Below are 21,233 nucleotides of genomic sequence, written 5' to 3' on the forward strand. Positions count from 1 at the left end.
ATGGATGATTTCTGCAACCTGTACAGTCTATACATGGAAGTTCTTCCCAAACAATGCAGAAGAAACAACCATATTGTACACTTTTTAGATGAACGGATCCAGCATAAACCATTAAACCCTTTCCTTAGATACTTTTCAAATGAATATTTCAAAGTGGTGGACCAGCAAAAAATATAATCGATTAGGATACCAAAACATTTGGAACATTTAAGATTTTCAATATTTGCACCATTTATTTCCTAGTACAATTTGTATACAATTAGCTCTTAAAGATACACTGAGCAGATAAGTACTAACTGAGTTACCTGTAGATTTAAACAAAGTTATTGTAATACATCCATTTCATAGCATATTTTAAATCTTCATTTAGTTTTCTCTCAACAATGCTAATACCTTTATCACTAGCATATTGTAATGCATCATCTGAATACATAAATACAGAAGAATATTTCAAGCACTTTGCAAAGTCACTTATGTATCATATGAAAAAGAGAGGGCCTAGAATTGATCCCTGTGTTACTCCAATGGAAATATCCTTAAAATCCAAGACATTACCTCTCAAACTCACAACCTGTAATCCACAAATGAAATAGGATGAAAACCATTGCAATGAGCATTTTGCAACATTATATCTTGATAATTAGCTAAACTGTTAAATAAAATGTCAAACAATTTAATGGGATCAATGACTATACCTATGTAGAAAGCATTTTGGATTTTTAATGTAGCTTGAAACAAAATTCAGTCATATCACTACAATGTCTGCAGTTTGGCAGTTTACAGTGATGTCTAGCACTGGGGCATCATGCCCCGCAGATAGGTAGAATGGTGTCCCACCCAGTCATATTATCCTGACACCAGGCCGACCAATACTAACACTAACCTCCTAATGCTGAGCACAAAGCAAGGCAGATGTTAGTGCCATGTTTATAAGTCTGTTCTGTGACTCAGCCAGGGTTCAAACACATGACTTCATGCATCCGAGGTGGATGCTCTAACCACCTAGGCCACCGGAGCAGTATATGTTGAAAGAGAGGCAGCATTATGATCCAAGGCTTAATAGTGAGGACCACTATACATGAATTCCACTAATACTCTAACACAGTTACATGAATTCCACTAATACTCTAACACAGTTACATGAACTCCACTAATACTCTAACACAGTTACATGAACTCCACTAATACTCTAACACAGTTACATGAACTCCACTAATACTCTAACACAGTTACATGAATTCCACTAATACTCGAACACAGTTACATGAATTCCACTAATACTCTAACACAGTTACATGAACTCCACTAATACTCTAACACAGTTACATGAATTCCACTAATACTCTAACACAGTTACATGAATTCCACTAATACTCTGACACAGTTACATGAATTCCACTAATACTCTAACACAGTTACATGAATTCCACTAATACTCTAACACAGTTACATGAATTCCACTAATACTCTAACACAGTTACATGAAATCTTCACACTGACACTTCAGCTATGATCGCTCTATGAAAAATTCAACTAAGACACCAAGAGCTTGAAATATGCTAATGCAAAGGAAACAGTCAGTCATGGAAATGTTTGGACACCAAAGTATTAAAACACTCCAAGATGTCAGTTGAACTACACAAAAAAGTCTTACTCTTGCAGTATGTGGGAGACAGCAAACAGCAAATTATCCAAGTTCATATATTAAATGTTTTGCTTTGAAATTTTGAGTCTATTTTTACACCAGATTACTTAACTTGTTATGCAAGCTTATCTCTCAGTATGGTTGTCAATATGTGGAAATCTCTCCTTTGTGACAATTAATAATAATAATAATAATATTATTATTATTATTATTTTTATTATTATTATTATTAATTTCTCATATTCATAACTTGTAAAGGAGGCATTGCAAACAAGAATACCTTTTTTTTCTAATCTCTGACTCATCTTACAACCCATCCACCTGGTCACAATGACCTACTTATATTCTTACAACGTTACACCATCACCCTCTCTAAATCAGAGTAGATCGAGTTGCAATTACAAAAAAAGAGGTCAAATAGACAAATGGACAGATGCATGGATACAAAGATGGACATGAATGATATCAATGTACACACAAGAGCATGAATATAACCATGATAAAAATGTCTTTATTCAATGAGAGAAACAATTAGTTTCAAGGTCACCTGATCATACATGTTCCTCACCTGCATTTAAGGCTGCTGTCAAATAGTGTTTTATTTCTAATTGTTACAGAAGGCTGAGCACACTCAAAGACCTCACAGGAATAGTTTGCCATGAACATTTCACATCTAGCTTTGGGGGTAGAATTGGCCACAATCATGTCATACAGGTCTGAAAGGAACAAAAATGTTTATGTATAACTTAACCAGTCTCAAAAGATCATATAAATGTGTAAACACATTTACAATCATTCTTCTCTTAATATTGCAATAAAATTTAGGATGCACTGAAAACATATTTCTTCCATCATTCTCCAATTTTACTTGCATGGTAATTACAATAAAAGAAAAGGTACTCAAGAAGACTTTTGTTCTTGTTAGTGTGTGTGTCTGTGTGAAACACAAATGTAACCACTTTTCAGTGTATAAAATTAGGTGTATTCAGTATGCATTTCTTTGCACTGCTTTAACAGTATCTTATCCTGGCAAAAATATTAAGATGGTTCAATTCACGGGATCATATCATTATTTACGGGTAAACTTTCCAGTTGAAAGTCCAGTAATTTTGAAGTAACTGATGGTCTTCTCATTTTTCTTCTATAAATCTTCAGCTACTTCAAAATTCAATTCAATCATCTGCTTTTTGATGTGGCTTGTCATTTGTATCCTCATTCAAATGGTCATTGAATTCCTCCTTCTCCTGTAACTTCTTTGTAAAGCTGGTGGAACTATCTCTCTTTTTGGGATCTGGCAGTAGTAAGATATGGAGGTTTTGCTTCTCTGAGCAAGTCCACGTCTTTAGAGAAAGCTCTCAATCCAGCCTTGTGAACACTGAAAATTCTGAATTAAAGCTCTGGTGTAATTCTGTAACAATTGTTATAGGTACATGATGGTCCTTCTTGTGTGAATAAATCATGGGCCAGCCAACACCAGAGACAAAGCAAATACCTTTTTCAGCCAGCTGGACAATACATTACTCATCTATCAGATTAATTCCAAACAATTTTGCCTCCTCAATCATTCTTTATCCCTAATTTCCCATTTGTTGAATATTCCTCTGATTGGTGAATTGGTAGTGCCAGGAAGATGGTACATGTTTCCCAAATCCTTGCTGTCATGCAGCATGTCTACTACAGGCTCAGAAACAATCTCATTATCACTGGGTTCCATTTCACAAACAGGCATCTGTATGTTAGTGTTATTTACTCCATCTATGTATGATCTACCTAGTTCAACATTTTATTTTTGTATGGAAATCATAGCAACTGCAGGAACGGACAATTTAGGGAAATCATTTTTTAAATCTGTAGAATGTTCCAGTCCTCTCTATTGCATTTTTTGGTGGTTCTGCATATTCAGACACTGGAGGAACTAGAATGTGTCCCATTGGCAGAGATTTGAACAAACTTAATTATGAAGACATCTCAATGAGAAACAGTACAAGCACATAAAGGATATTATATAAAAAATATGATTATAACAATTTTTAGCTCTACTATTTCTTCACAAATTACTTGTATTCCAAGAATTGGAAGTCCTCAGGATCTAAGGAAAAACAATGATTGTAAGCAAGATGCAATAATATGTAAAGTACACCTTGTGATATATGGTAATCAATGAGTCAGATGGAATATACATATTTTTTACCTTCAGTATTCTCTTAAATACGAAGTAAATACCTAAAAAATCACTTTTATCTTTTTCCAGGAAGACTTTCTGCAATAAAAAGATGCAGTAAGAACAACTAATCAAAACTGACTCTAACATTGTCAATCATTCTAAAGTTTTGAACTGGGAATTCATGGTAAGTTAGTTCTTAAGTTAGATCTTACTTTGACATCCTTGATCCAGTTGTACTCTTCCTGGAAAAATGTTGTCTATTTGTGTGCTGTTGGCCTCATGCTCCTGGATCAACCTCATCAGCTTTGTATACTCACAATAGAATCCAAATTTACGGAAAAACATACTCAAGCCATTCACAATTCCAAAATAAGCCCTAGAAATCCAAAACAAATGGTATATTAGTTGCTCACTTAAATTGATCCAATGTTTTACAATATCATATAAACTTTTAAAAAAATGAAATCTATTCCTCATGCCACCCCAACAAAGAAAAGAAAAACACAACCTTATTCACTCAACCCCAATTTCCAGACAAAGACCCAACAGTTAAAGCCCAAATATTGGTTACATGTCTTTTTTGCCATTCTGTTAAAAATGCTTGTGTAAATATTTAGTTAAATAGTCTAAAAAATGTCAGTGTAACTGCAATTTTTTAAAATCTGATATCTGCATCTCTCCCAGGAAATACATAGGAGAGGTACAAAATCCAATCTCCTCTTACAGATGGATATCATATGAGCAGCCTATGCAGCATGTTGAGTAAAATTCCACCCAGTGGACCAAGAGATAGGTTTATGAACAAATTGAAGGACAAAAGGTGGCACAATATTCCTGACAATTTTTAAATGCATGGGTATAAAGGTACCGCTCCTAATATAACTCATATACAATAAAGAGAAAAACAAAACTAGACTTGCGATTGTAACACAGGTTTACCCCCATTGATGAATAAAAATAGTCAAAGTCCACATATGAAACAGAGAAGAGAAAGATGAAAATCATCCATGTTGACACAAGAAAGGCATAGTTAAGTCAAGTTTATTCACTATCAGGTCTCAGTGACCTGGAACTTCATGTGCAGAAACCATTATTTCTTTCTGACTTCCCACAACCTTAAGACCAGAATTTCTAAGAGTTTGTTAATTACCTCATGAGCAAGCCACCTCCAAAGTTTGATCATGGAGCATACTCTAAAACAAACATTATTCTATAAAATATTTAGGCCATAATGATCCTGACCATGACCTTTTGACACCCAACAATCAGTCATCCTCTGTCAGATCTTAAGACATGTAAGCCCTCCACAAAAGTTGGTCAAGGTCAACTTGAACTAAAGTTAGGATGCAAAACACATTCTTCTTATTTTAGTTAGTAACCTTGGTCTTTGATCTTTTGACCCCAAGACTAATCTGCTTATCTCTTACCCAATGTGTAAGTCATCTGTATAATTTGGTGACAGGAATTTATACTGTTCTTCCAATTGCAGTAAACTAACCTTGATTCCAGACCTTTTGAAATCAAATTAAAAGGCTTCTTTCTTATCCCAAAAGTAAACAGTCTAAAACGTTTGGTTCACATCTGACAAACAACAAATTTTACTGTGCGGAAAGAATTCTAGTGCTTCCAGTCAGTGACTTTGAATTTTTACCCAAAAACTGATTGGTGATTCCTAACCCCAGGAGCAATCCATCTACAAAGCACTGGTCCACATATATCTGATACAACTAATCTTATTGTGTCAAAACCCATTTTGCCTCTCTCAATCACAGTGACTTTAACCTTTGACCTTTCAATCTCAGAATCAAAAGGCTTCTTCCTAACCCCATGTGCAAGCCATCCACAAAGTTTGGTGACTGTAGATGGCAGAGAATCCAACTTGTTATGCAGAAACTAACTTGGTTGTTGTTGTTGTTGTAGGGTTTAATGCCATTTTTCAGCACACAATAGGCTACACATGGCGGCCAGTATTAATGGTGGAGGAAGAACCCGGGAAAACCCCCAGAAAGAACCACTGACCTACGAGAAAACTAACTAACTTGGTAACAGATAGATGGACAACATAACGCAACATAATATAACATAACACAATACACTTTGCCTTATGACAGGTGTGTCAAAACGACAACCACCAAAATAAATCAGCTCATAAATACAATTATTATGGTCTACCTCAAGTGGCTTTATCTTAATCATTCAAAATGTTTTTGTTCAAAAGATACAAAACCAAACTGTTCAAAAAATTTGCAAAAACTGAAATTGATGGCCAGAAAAGCTAATCAGGTCATTTACTTGTGACATGATAAGGTGAGTAAAATATCATGGTTCCAAGTTTATTAGTTTTCTTCTCTATTGCACTTTAATGGACTTTTGATGGATATGCAGCTGAATGGACATATAGACATATAGATGCATGGACATACAAAACTAATGATGTATAGACATATAAACATGCAGATTATAGACATACAGACATATAAATGCATGGATATACTGATACACAACTGCATCAAACCAACATTCCCTCTTCTGTTACTTCATTTTAGTTAATATGTTTCATTCAATTAGAAAATTTGTGTAGGTATTGTATGGAAAAATTAAATTCTCAGATTTGTATTTACAATTTATATTTCATGACATAACTTTTGCATTCTCACTAAAGTCTTACTTCAAAGCAGAAGATCAAAAAACCAGAAATAGATAAGTGAAAAGGAACACTTTATGTTCAGCTGTTCCTCAAGGATTTATGGTGTTAGAATATAAGCTCACTTGGCACTTATCCAAATTGTGCTGCTTTGAGATCTACATGCTAATATGAAATAACTGTACTCAAGCAACTCATTATTTAACTTGTATCCCACTTACCCACAGTGTACACTACCAGTCTGAGAAGCAAAAACATCTAACTGTCCCTGGCAGGCATGGTACTTGATGTAGTATTGAATTATGGGAATGCTACTGCAAATGGCCTCCTCACTTAGGCTTGGGATCCTGGCTTGCAGTGTATCAAAGTTCAATCCTTGGCCTACAATATAAGTATTCAAAAAAAGTTAAAAATCCATAAAGCTGGCACTTCATGACTCTGTCCTGTACATAGTTGGTAAAGAGTATGAAATGTCACCTTCTTTTGGACCCCATTTTCATAAAATGTCAAACCAACTCTAAATGTGAAAAGTTTCATCAGCCCATGCAACATTAATGTTAGTCTATTTTACTTTAAGCACGAGGAAGCTTAAGTTTTATTTTACTTTACAATAATAATAATGCTGATGAATTGTGATGATGTCCACGACCATGGAACAAGGGTACATATGATTCAAAATTACAGTAAACTGCTTTGATGGTGTTCAAGCTCAATCTCCTAGAGCAGAGGTGGTCCAACATGTTCAACACCATGTTTATCATTACACTCATAAAGCCTTACATGGTCTTATGAGCATAGGCCACACAAAACGTGACCCACAAGCCAGAATTTTGACCACTGTGTCCAAACATAAGAAATATCATAATGACGTTATGAGATAACATAGAGGATGATGCACAAGACTATTCACTACAGTCCAGAGCAATGACACTGTTATATACATATCAACTGAAATACACACTGCCGCCAGACAAAATCAAGTACCAAACATCAACAAATTTGCCTTAATGATCTATTTATATGTGGTTGCCAAATGAGTAAAAAGCCTAAAACAATATACTATTCCAAATCTTCTGTCATATTAGTATTTATAAGAAATTCTACATAAATTTATTCCAGCAAGATTTACTCCTTTTTGACACTCATTTTGTTATATAAGAACTGAATAATCTACTTGTTTAAAATTGCTGATTGCTGTCAAAATGTTCTTTTTATTGCTGTAAAAAGAATTCTAATATTATTGAAGTTTGAAAATAGCGATTTCATGTATTGTTTTAAAATGAAATTTAACATTGACCACTGATGCTAAAATATTGTTTGCTCTTACACTCTTCCCTATATGTTTACAGTTTGGAATATAGATGATCTCAAAAGGGTAATGATTTAATAATAAATTTATGAAACAAGTTGAATAATGATGTCCCGCTTTTGTAAGCCTTGGCATTACCCATTTGTGATTCTGTTTATCACATAATTTTTTTATTGTAATGTAAATAGAGAGAAAGCAGAAGAAAGTAATTTCATTCATTCTGACTCAGTCAATGTATCTTTTATTTGTTGCGCTTAAAAGAATAGTCACAAAGTATTGATTGACTTTTTGGGCAGTTTTATAACCGATAAAATTTAAAAACAATTTTCTTTTATAAATTTGAATTAAAAGAGTAATTGTCCTTGGAACAATTGACTTGGAGAACATTATTTCTTAATACAGAATGTGCATTCTAGTTCTGTGTGATGTCACATAGTTTCATTCATCGAGGTTAAACAACCAATATAACAATGTAAATACCTAAGGTATGTCACTTTCAGTATTGGAAGTTGTTGGATATTCATGTGAAAGGATTGTTACTGGATGAAGAAATTCCATATTTAATGTATTTGTGATCAAATATTTGCATTAATTTGATTTGGAACAGGAGACAGTGGGAATTGCATCACATAAGAGACAATAGTCTTAGATGATTTTAGCTGTTTTACAGCATACAAATATTGTGGTGTGATTGGCCTAATGTTCTGTCAGTTGAGAGCCTGGTTTATGTCTACATTCTTCTATGAACAAAGGTGAATTTATTGCTTCCAGAAGTTAATATTTAAACCACTCTTTTATATAGGATGAATTCCTTGTTACAGGATTACCACCCACCCCTCCACTCATCCACTCATGCATGATATCAATGGACATTACTCTTAATTTTATTTGTTGTTGTTGTTTGGGGTTTGAGGCCAGTTTTCATGATAATAGATGGCAGTGGGCTAAATTAGCCCTATTCAGAAAGATGTGACCTTTTCTCCTCAATTCCCTAGGGTCAGTCAATTCGAAAAATGGTTGCCAAAATATTCATAGTATTAGTAAAATGAAATATTTCCATAAGATGGGGTAAAGAAAATGTTTGCATGATTACAGCCAATTAGTAAAGAGATTATACAGCACAAGAATTTTGTGGGCTTATTTGGACTAAATAGAATAATATAAAGTAATATATTAACCTGTGGTAATATGAAAAATATGAAACTGCACATGCTATATGTAAAGTGTATAGACTATGTGATAAATGGGCAAGCATGAAAACACAAATGAAACCATTTCTGCATACTTCCAATTAGAGCAACAGTAACAGACATACATTAAGGTATATACTGGATATTGAGATAATAAAACAAAACATATTTGCCTTTCTTCAGTGATGTTTTTTAGTACATTACAAAACTGAAGCTAAACCATGAAAGGGAAAGAAATATGAAAGGGAGAAAACATTCAATGACTATGGTCTTGACCTCAAGATATGACCTTGAAAGTGGCATGCAACACAGTTTCTAGTAACAATGTGCAAGTCCATCAAGTTCATCCATTTGTACTAAACACCTCTTAAATTAAAAAGCAAAGGAAAACATCTTCTTTTAAATATGCCAATCTTTCTCTAAATAGCCCTAAAGTTGAAAAGCAGAATGGAAACTGAGATGGAAACTTAAAATATTCACCTATAACCTTGACCTAGAAGACTGGATCCATAATATTGTATGCAATACAACTTCTAATGATCATGTTCAAACAAAGCAAGATTCGTCCCGTAAAGAAACTAAGTATTTTTAATGAATTTTGAAATAGAAAATTCAACAAATAAACATGTTAGCCTTACATCCAGTCAAGTTATCAACGCGATAATAACATGAATGTAAAGTACATCAGAATAAAGAAATAAACCAGATCTATATTCAGCATGTAGAGGCATGATAACACGTTGTTTGAGCATTTTCATGTAATCATGCTCTGTTTCATCTACAATAGTACATTGTTTACATGTATATGATAATGATAAAGTAAAATGACAAAATGTAATGACCAGTGACCTTGACCTTGATAACCAGACCTCCAAAATGGTATGTGCCACACTTTTTAATGAAGATGTATATCAAGTTTCATTCATTAATCACAAAATGGCTTTGAAGTTCAAGCGCAGAATGGAAAGTATGGTAGATACATTCTATTGTGATCCTGTAGCAGGCATGCTTTCCTAAAATGTTGGCTGGTGTTATGGTTTTGTAGTAGGAACACTCTCATAGAATATTGTCTGGTGTGTATAGTGCTGTATTAGGAGTGCTTTCCTGTAACATTGTTGTCTGGTGTGTATAGTGCTGTTGTATGAGAGTTCTCTTAATATATTGTCTGGTGTATAAAGTCCTGTATTAGGAGTGCTTTCCTAAAATCTTGTCTAGTGTGTATAGTGCTGTTGTAGGAGTGCTTTCCTAAAATGTTGCCTGGTGTGTATAGTACTGTTGTAGGAGAGTTCTGCTAATATGTTGTCTGGTGTATATAGTGCTGTTGTAGGAGTGCTTTCCTAAAATGTTGCCTGGTGTATATAGTGCTGTTGTAGGAGTGCTTTCCTAAAATGTTGCCTGGTGTATATAGTGCTGTTGTAGGAGTGCTTTCCTAAAATGTTGCCTGGTGTATATAGTGCTATATTAAGAGTACTTTCATAAAACTTTGTCTAGTGTGTATAGTGCTTATGTTGAAGGAGTGCTTTCCTAATATGTTGCCTGATGTGTATAGTCCTGTAGTAGGTGTGCTTTCCTAAAGGCTGTCTGGTGTTATAGTGTTGTAGTATTGTAGTAGGAGTGATCTCATAAAATGTTGTCTGGCATGCATAGTGCCATTGATAGAGGCATGTAAGTAGTCTACACCAACAGACAATAGTGTAGGAGAACAGTTCTCATGGAGAAATCATACTTAATCTTGGCATAATGGGACCACTATATTTTGATTTTCAGTAATTAAGGTTTTCTTGTAGCCAACAAAATGAACATCAATAGCTTACAGATCTTCATGAGGGTCTTCCATTTCCTGAACAGAAAAACACAAGTACTAAGGTTTTATTGTAGAATTATCCATAGCTTACAGTTCTGTATGAGGTATCTTCAATTCGATGTATAGAAAACACCAGTATTAAGGTTTTATTGTAGTCAATATAAAATTATTCATAGCTTACAGTTCTGTATGAGGGATCTTCCATTTGATGTATAGACAACGCCTGTAAAGTTCTTGAGAATGTTGTTTATAGCTCCCATTTTACATTGGTCCTTTCCTGCCAGCATCATGTGAAATGCAAGACACTCTAGCAAATCTCCATAGGCCCTGTCATATAACAAAAGAACAATGTGGCATTTAAGAAAAATGTACAATGTGAAAATATTAGTTAATGCACATTGCCTGCATTCAGAATCAAATTTTGTGTAAAAACCTAATGACAATTATACACATACACTGTTTGTGTACTACACATATCCAAATTACCTGATCACATGTTATAACAATCTGGTTTATTTTCTTTGAAATGATATAATGTACATGACACTTCAGCAAACTTGGAGAAGCTATAATCCAATCAATTTATGTGACAATTTCATAGTAGCCATTCACACACACGGACATCCAGTAGCAGTGGCTATAATGAGAAGTGGACATAGAGAAAAGTGTGACTTTGTCCTGTAATTCACCATTTGCTGTGCTTAATCAATCTTTACAAGGCATTCCTTTGGGTCAAAATTTTCATATTTCAGTTGCATAAACTATTGTTTTAGTGATAATTCAATTTTGTGTGAAAAATTTATAATTTAAAAAAACACTCTGAAACTTGGAACCTAATTAAACAATAAGAAAGCTTGTTAAATAATTGTTTCACAAAATATCAGACATTAAAACAGTGTCCTTTAGCAAGAGAAAGACTAATCAAAATGTCTGCAAAGTACAAACAATGTCTAAATGACTTACACTGCTAATGGTGTCATTATCGACTCATAAAGCTTTCAAAACAACATTTTATGTAACAATGATTTATTATCTAACTTAGGATATAGTTCCAAATGAATATCCATGTTATCACATAGAGCACAGCTTTGCAAACACCACTCACTAAACATTAATTTGCATCATGGCTCCACTCCTGTATCAAAAACAAGAACAAGACACCCAATTTTTCTTGTTGAGCTCATTTATTTAGCTAAGTAAACAACTTTAACACATCTTTAAGGTGTGGGCAAACAGATGGAAAGATTTACTCACACACAATCACACACACACACCAAATCAAGTAATTGCTATTGTACATTTTCCATCAAGAAAGGCTGAATGAAAGAAATCATACAAAAGTCTAGATATATTCATCTTTTGTGTCCAGGAGTAAATGGGTTTTGAGTTCATCTGTGGTTTCTTATCTTCTAAGACATGTTTCAAAATTTGTCTAATTGTCTTAAAAGAGTGTGCTATGCAAGTTTTAATTGTGATATATTAGATACAGAACCTAATGAATGTTACCTTTTCCACTTTTGGGACACATATTAAGAAATAATTTACACAAGTCACTGTGTATCGTTGTTTGTTTCTGGCCTGATAAGGAAAATATTGGGCTTGAGTTTGAAATATGAAAAGATATATGAAATAAAAAATGTTTTCAAACCAAGGTTTCTCTAACTTATATTTAAATTTTAAAAAGGCTTGTGTTAGACACTTCTAAACACCATACTGCTGAACAAAAATTAGTGTACTTAGTCATGATTAAGACGATATATGGAGTGGATACTGCTCTCAAGAATGTGTAGCCAATACAAATTGAAGCCATGCTTTCCTAAATCAGAATGTTTGCATTTCATTAACACAATTCTATCACTGTTCAGTGTACTGCAGATGGAAAGATATCCATGTCAAGCACACTGCTCTAATAAATTGTCAGATACCGAATTGGATATCTCTTTTCACCCTACTCCAGTTAGTGGTCAGATACAGAATTGGATATCTCTTGCCACCTACTCCATGTAGTGGTCATATACAGAATTGGATATCTCTTGTCACCCTACTCTAGCTAGTGGTCATATACAGAATTGGATATCTCTTGCCACCCTACTCCAACTAGTGATCAGATACAGAATTGGATATATCTTGTCACCCTACTCTAGCTAATGGTCAGATACAAAACTGGATATCTCATTTCACCCTACTCTAGCTAGTGGTCAGATACAGAATTGGATATCTCTTTTCACCCTACTCCAGCTAGTGGTCAGATACAAAATTGGATGTCTCATTTCACCCTACTCTAGCTAGTGGTCAGATACAGAATTGGATATCTCTTTTCACCCTACTTCAGCTAGTGGTCAGATACAGAATTGGATATCTCATTTCACCCTACTCTAGCTAGTGGTCAGATACAGAATTGGATGTCTCTTTTCACCCTACTCCAGCTAGTGGTCAGATACAGAATTGGATATCTCTTGCCACCCTACTATAGCTAGTGGTCAGATATAGAATTGGATACCTCTTGACACCCTACTCTAGCTATTGGTCAGATACAGAACTCGATATGTCTTGCCACCCTACTCTAGCTAATGGTCAGATACAGAATTGGATATCTCATGCCACCCTACTCCAGCTAGTCGTCAGATACATAATTGTATACCTCTTGCTACCCTATGCTAAGCTAGTGGTCAGATATAGAATTGGATACCTCTTGACACCCTACTTTAGCTAGTGGTCAGATACAGAATTGGATACCTCTTGACACACTGCGCTAAGCTAGTGGTCAGATATAGAATTGGATACCTCTCGTCACCCTACTCTAGCTTAATGTCATATACAGAATTCGATACCTCTTGTTACCTTATGCTAAGCTAGTGGTCAGATACAGAACTGGATTCCTCTTGACACCCTTCCCCTTTCTATTGGTCAGATACAAATGAAATATCTCTTTTCACCCTACTCTAGTAGTGAGACAGAGAATAAATTATCTCTTGTCACCCTACTCGAACTAACTACCAGGTACCAAATGGGATATCTCTTTTCACCCTACTCTATTGAGTAGTCAGACAGAGAGTAAGATATCTCTTGTCACCCTAGTCCAGCTAGGAGTTAGACAGAGAGTAAGATTCTCTAGTCACCCTATTCTAGCTAGTAGTCAGCCAGAGAATATCTCTTGTCAACTTACTCTAGCTAGTAGTCAGAGAGTAAGATCACTCTTGTCACCCTACTCTAGGTAGTACACACAAAGATCACTCTTGTCACCCTACTCTAGCTAGTAGTCAGACAGAGAGTAAGATATCTCTTATCACAAAACTATAGTAGTGCTACTGCAATGCATTCTTTTGTACATGGTGTCCTCACCCACATATTTCCAATTCTGTAGACTCAGGATTGTGAATGACTCCCAGGGGTGCTGAGCAATTGCCCTGAAGCAGTATGGAAAATGTATCTATTGGGCAAAGACTTTCTCTCCCTGTAAAATAAAAAATAAATTATCAATTAATGACCCTTTAATTCACTAATATCATTCAACTGTGTGGCCTTAAACTAACACTGGACAACAAATTTTTACAAAAGTCATGTTACTGAAATAAAATTAGTCAATTCTTATCAATTTTTATGTGCTGAACACGAATATGACAGTCAAATTGCAAAATTGGCTCTAGTTTTTTTGTAATCTGCAAGAAATTAATGTTTACATAACGAAATGCATTCCAATAGTAAAAGGTCAACTGTAATAGCCTACCTATAAAAAATCAAGTCATTGACTACATCTTAGATTTCTTCGCCTGTCTTTTGTACAGCTGTTCGGGAGCATCTCTGAGGAGTGTCCAGCAGTAGTCAGCCAGCATTGTAGTGGACCATTTTCCCTGGTATCTTTGTTCCATTGTTGCGATATCTTGATGAAAACGTTCGCCGTGTTCATCACTAACAATACCACAGTTGCTAGGAAAGAAATCCAAATGGGAATGAAGGAAGTGAATCTTTAGAGACATATTGCAGCCAAGTTTCTTATACTTCATCAACATGTCTTCTACTAGTTCCTTATAGTTTTCTGCCCTAACATTTCCGAGGAAGTTTGTAGAAACTAGGCGAAAAGCATTCCATGCTTGTTTCGCGTCACCTTCCAGCAAGTTGTTGAACCGGTCATCTTTGAAAAGCTCTCGAATCTGAGGACCCACAAAAACTCCCTCTTTAATCTTTGCTTCGCTGAGTCGAGGGAATTTTTCATGCAGGTATCGGAATGCTGGCAAAGTCCGGTCAATGGCTTTCACGAAGTTCTTCATCAAACCTAGTTTGATGTGAAGGGGTGGTAGCAAGATTTTCTGAGCCTCAACCAGAGCTGGGTGTTGGATATTCTTCTCTCCAATGGCTACATTCTGCCTGTGAGTCCATTCCTTCCTCATGTAGTGCATTTCCCTTGCTCGGCTATCCCACTCGCATAAGAAACACATGTATTTTGTATATCCTTGCTGCAGTCCCATTAAAAGGGCAACTACCTTCAAATCACCACAGAGGTGCCAGCTGTACTTGTTATACTCAATGGAATTCAGTAGCTGCCTTAAGTTATCGTATGTCTCTTTCATGTGGACAGCATACGCTACTGGAATAGATGGAAGAATGTTTCCATTGTGCAAAAGCACAGCCTTGAGACTCAGTTTCGAAGAGTCCACAAATAGTCTCCATTCTTGTGGGTCATGAGTGATTTTTAAAGCATTCATGAGGCCCTCAATATCGGAACAGAATATCAGATTACTTTCCTTTCTGAAGAAAGGCTCCAATTGCTGGTGGCGCTTTCGATATGCAGTAATTGTGACATCTTCTTCTAGAAGATTCCATTGTTGGAGTCTTGATCCTAGCAATTCTGCCTTGTTCTTTGATAAGTCCAAATCACGAATCAGGTCATTTAGTTCTTCCTGTGTTATTCGTTATTCTGTGTGGGGTTGATGATGCACCACAGTGAAAATCTGGATCACTGCATGCTGATGGACCAGGAGAAGAACAGGTCGACTCACCTTTGTCTTCGTCAGATGAATCAAGAGAATATTCTGCTGGAGGTTCTGGAATAGGAAGTCCCTCACCATGTGGAACTGGTCTCAATGCAGACGGAATGTTTGGGTAGACTATTCTCGACTTCTTTCGCTTCGTTATTCCGCCGGAAAGAGGAGGAACCAAGCAGAAGTAACAGTCATTTAGGTGGTTGCTTGGCTCTCTCCACACCATTGGGACTGCAAATGGCATTGATGACCTTTTGCAATTCAACCACTGTGAAAGCTGTGTTGTACATGTAGCACAGCATATATGCGGAGCCCAAGGCTTGTCTTGGTCACCAACCTTGCATCTGAAGTAAAGATGATATGCCTTCTTCACTTGAGAATTGATACTTTTCTTCTGGTTGGCAAATGTCACTTCCCCACAAATATAGCAAAAATTGTCCGCGGTATTAACACACTTTCGAGGCATTACTGTTCTTTATTGTACGTAAATGGATAAAATAATAAGTTTTATGTAACAGTAGCTTGAACTGTCTCGCACAACGTCTAAAATATTTTAAATGCTGAACCTATCTGATTGGGCTTTATATAGTACACTGATTACGTCAGCTTCAGCAGCCGCCTGGCATTAGTATAATAGGCCTACACATGTATAGTACACTGCTGACGTCAACTTACTTCAGCAGCCGCATGGCATTAGTATTGCATTGCATCAGAAAATGATGCAATCAACTGTGGATGATGTGAGCATGATGGTATTATGCAATGTTACATCATTATTCCGGATGTTGCTGCAGTCCTACTGGAGAAATTTACACAGTGAAACATAGAAAATGAGGTATATGAATATCTTCAAAACGAGAGCCAATACAAATTTTTCACGGTTATATTCGTGTTCGGCACACCAAAATACTACAGATTAGGGCCTTTTCAAGTCAGTAATGATTTCACTGTTGACCAGTGTAATTAACAAAAAAAGAAGCAAAGCAACAAGTTTAGGAAAGTTAAGAAATAATTTAGTTCTCTAAGTTATGAAATGAAAATTTAAGAACATACAGTATTGTGAATTAAGTCCCAAATAATCCTAGTTGATCAGATATATATATATATATATATATATATATATATATATATATATATATATATATATATATATATATATGAGCAAGGTTTTTACTGAAGTAAATGAAATAGAACAATTTATATTCCATTTGCTTGCAGAAATAATATAAAAGCAGTGTATAATCAAATCCTTGAATGCAAACAACATGCTGACCTGTTCTTACAATTATTCTGGTCTTAAATTGTATAGTCATTTTACTGTGTTTTTCTGCAGCATAATTAAATCAGAACATCTCTACTAAGATTCAAGTGTTCTGAACACTAGGTGCACTTTACAACTAAACAAAAAGCATGAACATATTCCACTGTCAGTGGACACTTGTAAGATATGCACTCTGGTTGGCTCTCCCTTCAGAAGGTATGCATTGCACAGGTATGTCTATCCTATACAATCAACATGATGCCACCTTATCTCTGTGATTTTTTCCACAAGCCAGATGTCCTGCATCAATGGTGGGTCTGATGTTTCAGATTGTGTTTGTGGAGTTTGTATTTCACATATTTTACAAAATACATAGAAGATGGAAATTTATAGGGTGGGCATCTCAATACTTTTCAAACATGACCAAGGGGCTTACTCCCTTCTGATTGAGATGAACCCTGGGTTCATTTTACGTTGCAAGCATAAATTTGATTTTTTGTTCCAGGTAAATATAGTTATATGGTAGGCATCTTAGCAGTTTCCAAGTCATCATCACTCAGTGCAAAATTCCTGGAGATTGGGAAGAACCCTAGGGCCAATGTATAAATGCATCTTTTCATGCCAAAACCAATGTATAAATGCATCTTTTCATGCCAAAAGAGCAAACTATACATTTAAGGTAGGGCTATCAATAGTTTCCATGTTAAGACCCAGGCACCAGATGCTAACAGATTGCAGTGCTTCGTTTGGTCAGAATAGTGCAGTGACTTTTAAAATGCATCCTAGGAATGTAAAGAAAACATGACTTTGAAATAATACTAATAAGCCAAATGCAAAGGTCAATGTTTATCACTGGAGTGCGAAACCACAGTGACATAGTTTTCATTGAAGAGTATAGGACTTCTGAGGTAGCATCTTAATATCAAAAATCATGACTCTTCTGGAAAACAGTGTTAATGATATTGTGTGACACACAAAGGATAATATTGGTCATAGCAACCTTGTTTTTGACTGATAGATTAGTACTTCTCATCATGTGTCTTTATCTCAAGTTACATGAACCTGCAAGCAACATTATAAGAGAAACTGAGCTAAATGCAAAGGTAAGCAAATACAACTAAAGCATGAAATATAGGTCACAGTGACCTTGTTTTTACCACTGGCTTTAATACTGCTTCATGAAACACTCATAAACCAAGCCATGAGGACTACATCAGTATACTGATAAACTAGTATGAATTTATATTACACACCAATATGATACCCAATACTAATTCTAATTTGTGTCAGTGCAGGAGAAATTTCAACTTATTTTTAACACAGAATAAATAAAAACAACACCTGTCTTCTGTATGAATCAGTCAACCACACACTACAGAAAGTTAATACAATTAGCATGTAGAGCTATCTGTCTCATGTTTAGTTTCTTATCTCTTTGTTCAACTAATGGTACAAATAGTGTGTTACCATACACTTGATAAATGGAACATTTCAATGTAATATTGCTTAATTATTAGACAAAAGTGAAAGCAATTTACAAATAAATGCCTGAATAGCATTGAATGTGTATTGTCAATATATACAATATATCAAATGTTTATTGTGATAACAAATTGAACAAGAAAATAGTTGCTAATACCAAGCCTTACAAAATATGATCCTAAAAGTTGCAGTGTCTGAGAAAATGATATAAATACAAATGCAAGCCTCAGTGTTCATTCCAGACAGATGGATGGGCATGCATCATCAATCCATAAAACATGAACCATTTCAAATCCAGCCAGCATTCCAGTTTAAGTCACACAACCCTGGCACCACATGACCTTGTCCTCTGAGTCAAAAAAAGAAAGTCCCAACTGTTATGTGAAACCAACAAATGCAATAATCATCATAATCACCTTCTTTTCCAAATTTTTCATGGAATACAACAACCACCAAGAATCAAATAATAGACATACCTGGACAGGATTCTGAATCAAAGCCAGTATAAGCTTGGACATATTCCTGGACAGCTGTCTTGTCTACTCCTGCCATTAACAGAATATCCTCCATTTTAGACAGCAAGGTCATTCCAATGTCATCCTGTGAGCACGTTTTCCCTTTGGATGCACTAATAAAGTTTGCCACACATTCGGCTGTGGAAAAGGCAGCACTGCAAAATGTACAAAACATGAATAAATAACCACAGATAATGTGCACATACTATCATAGAAATGTTTTCATACAGCACAAAAAAATTCTATCTACTACCTACATAAAACTTAGGAGACCAACAATTAAAAATCCATAGCACAGTATGGCTCTTCCAACTTTATCAACGACATTAACAAATGTACTATTCATGTTGGACAAGCTCTTTTCCCAAAAATATGGACAGATGTAAATGTTACTCAAGTTGAATTAAAACAAATTTATAAAGTCAAAATCAAACCTACTTTTGGCACAGTAGTTCTATGTTGCACTGCATAAAGTATGTATGCCATATGTCTAAGTGTCTAATAAAACAAATGCAAGGTCTTGGAGAATGAGAAGCTGACAAAATTTCAGTAAATTTACAATGAAGCTTTAGCATACAGTGATCTAAAGAATTCAGGAAAGTAGGTTACTTTATCAGAGTTTCTGAAACCCATGTATTTGTCAGACATGTGCACCAGATTAACGGTTTGACTGTCATACACTCTGAACAATCAGATGTTGGCCATAGGAGTTCTCAAATAACATTATATCAATGTGTTTTTCAGTTGTTAATCAATTAAACTGCCAAATAAACACATTTATTAAGCCATTATATTTCAGAATCTTTGTACTTCATCAAGTTCATAAATGTATCTACAATAAATGTATCTACAATAATCAGGTGAACCAGCTACTTTTGGAGTGTGCATATAGCAATGGTATCTCCCTGATTAGGGTAAAGGTGGCTTCGATGTTCTTCATATAACAACTGTATTTCAAGAACTCAGGTAAATTCAGGTGTGCACCAAACTTAATGAATGTATATATTACAACTGTCATCACTAGTATTCAATGAATGTGCATGTAACACACATAATCTCCAAGATTCAGGGAATCATGCTGTGTTACAACTGTATCTGTATTATTCAGTAAATGATCCTACTTGATGAATGAGCATGTTACAACTGTCATCACTAGCATTCAATGAATGTGCATGTAACACATAATCTCCAAGATTCAGGGAATCATGATGTGTTACAACTGTATCTGTGTTGTTCAGTTAATGATCCTACTTGATGAATGAGCATGTTACAACTGTCATCAATAGTATTCAATGAAACTGGCTGCTTAATGAATGTGCATGCAACAAACATAATCTCCAAGATACAGGGAATCATACTGCTCAGTCAATGTGCATGTAACAACTCTATCTCTGGCATTCAGGGAAGCATGCTCCATTGTGAATGTTTACTTTACAACTGTATCTGTGTGATTCAGTTAATGATCCTACTTGATGATTGTGCATGTTACAACTATCTCCAAATTCAATGAAACTTGCTGTTTTATCAAAGTGTGCATGTAACAAATGTATGTCAGGGATTGAATGAAAGATGCCACTAAATGAATACAGGAAAACATTTTACTTCATAAATGTGCATGTACTGACTGAATTTCTTGGATTCAGGTAAACACTACTTTATGATTGAGTGTGTAACAACTGTACCTCCAGAATTCAAGTAGTCATGTTACTATTGAATCAGCATGTAACAACTGTATCTGTAATTCAGGTAAACATGCTTTTTTTATTAATGAGCATGTAACAATTGTATCTACAATATTCAGGAAAATATTCTGCCTTGCAAATATGCATGAAACAACTCTCTCTGTAGCATGATGGGAAACATGCTACTTTTCAAATCTGCATGTAATAATTGTATATTGTATATTATATAAAGTTATATTTTAAACAATACCATATTCTGGTGCAATGACTAAGCAACCAATTTAATTCCTCCATAAATATTGTCATCCCACCCTACAAGGCAATACTATAGTTCTCCCAGTAATTAACACATTAACCTCTGGAGGTTTTCATTGTTTTTTAATGAAATTCGAGTAGGTAACACATTTTGATAGCTATTTCAGAATACATCCGAAAACACCAACTTCTAGGTGATTTTCCAAAAACCTAATGCCTAGTTGTGTTAGAAACATTTAATATCATTGGCCATTTGGCTCTTTTTTTGTGCTAAATAGAGCCATTATTTTTGTATCAAGACCA

General features: G+C 35.1%; 1 protein-coding gene across 1 annotated transcript in view; it reads right to left on the reverse strand.

Annotated features, from left to right (window-relative positions):
• Positions 1-21,233, reverse strand: part of LOC149770119 (uncharacterized) — a gene marked incomplete at its 3' end in the record, with an annotated part of 180,151 nt that overhangs the window by 129,894 nt on the left and 29,024 nt on the right. The window contains exons 16-21 of the mRNA XM_089949358.1: positions 18,955-19,148; positions 14,099-14,210; positions 10,938-11,083; positions 6,675-6,834; positions 4,022-4,185; positions 2,214-2,361 (exon numbers count right to left, since the gene is read on the reverse strand). Coding sequence (XP_089805484.1) covers positions 2,214-2,361; positions 4,022-4,185; positions 6,675-6,834; positions 10,938-11,083; positions 14,099-14,210; positions 18,955-19,148 — 924 coding nt within the window. The remainder of the gene's footprint in view (positions 1-2,213; positions 2,362-4,021; positions 4,186-6,674; positions 6,835-10,937; positions 11,084-14,098; positions 14,211-18,954; positions 19,149-21,233) is intronic.

This window comes from Sinohyriopsis cumingii, unplaced genomic scaffold (genome assembly GCF_028554795.1).
Source record: "Sinohyriopsis cumingii isolate HCF-2022 unplaced genomic scaffold, ASM2855479v2 utg002682l, whole genome shotgun sequence".
NCBI lineage: Eukaryota > Metazoa > Mollusca > Bivalvia > Unionida > Unionidae > Sinohyriopsis > Sinohyriopsis cumingii.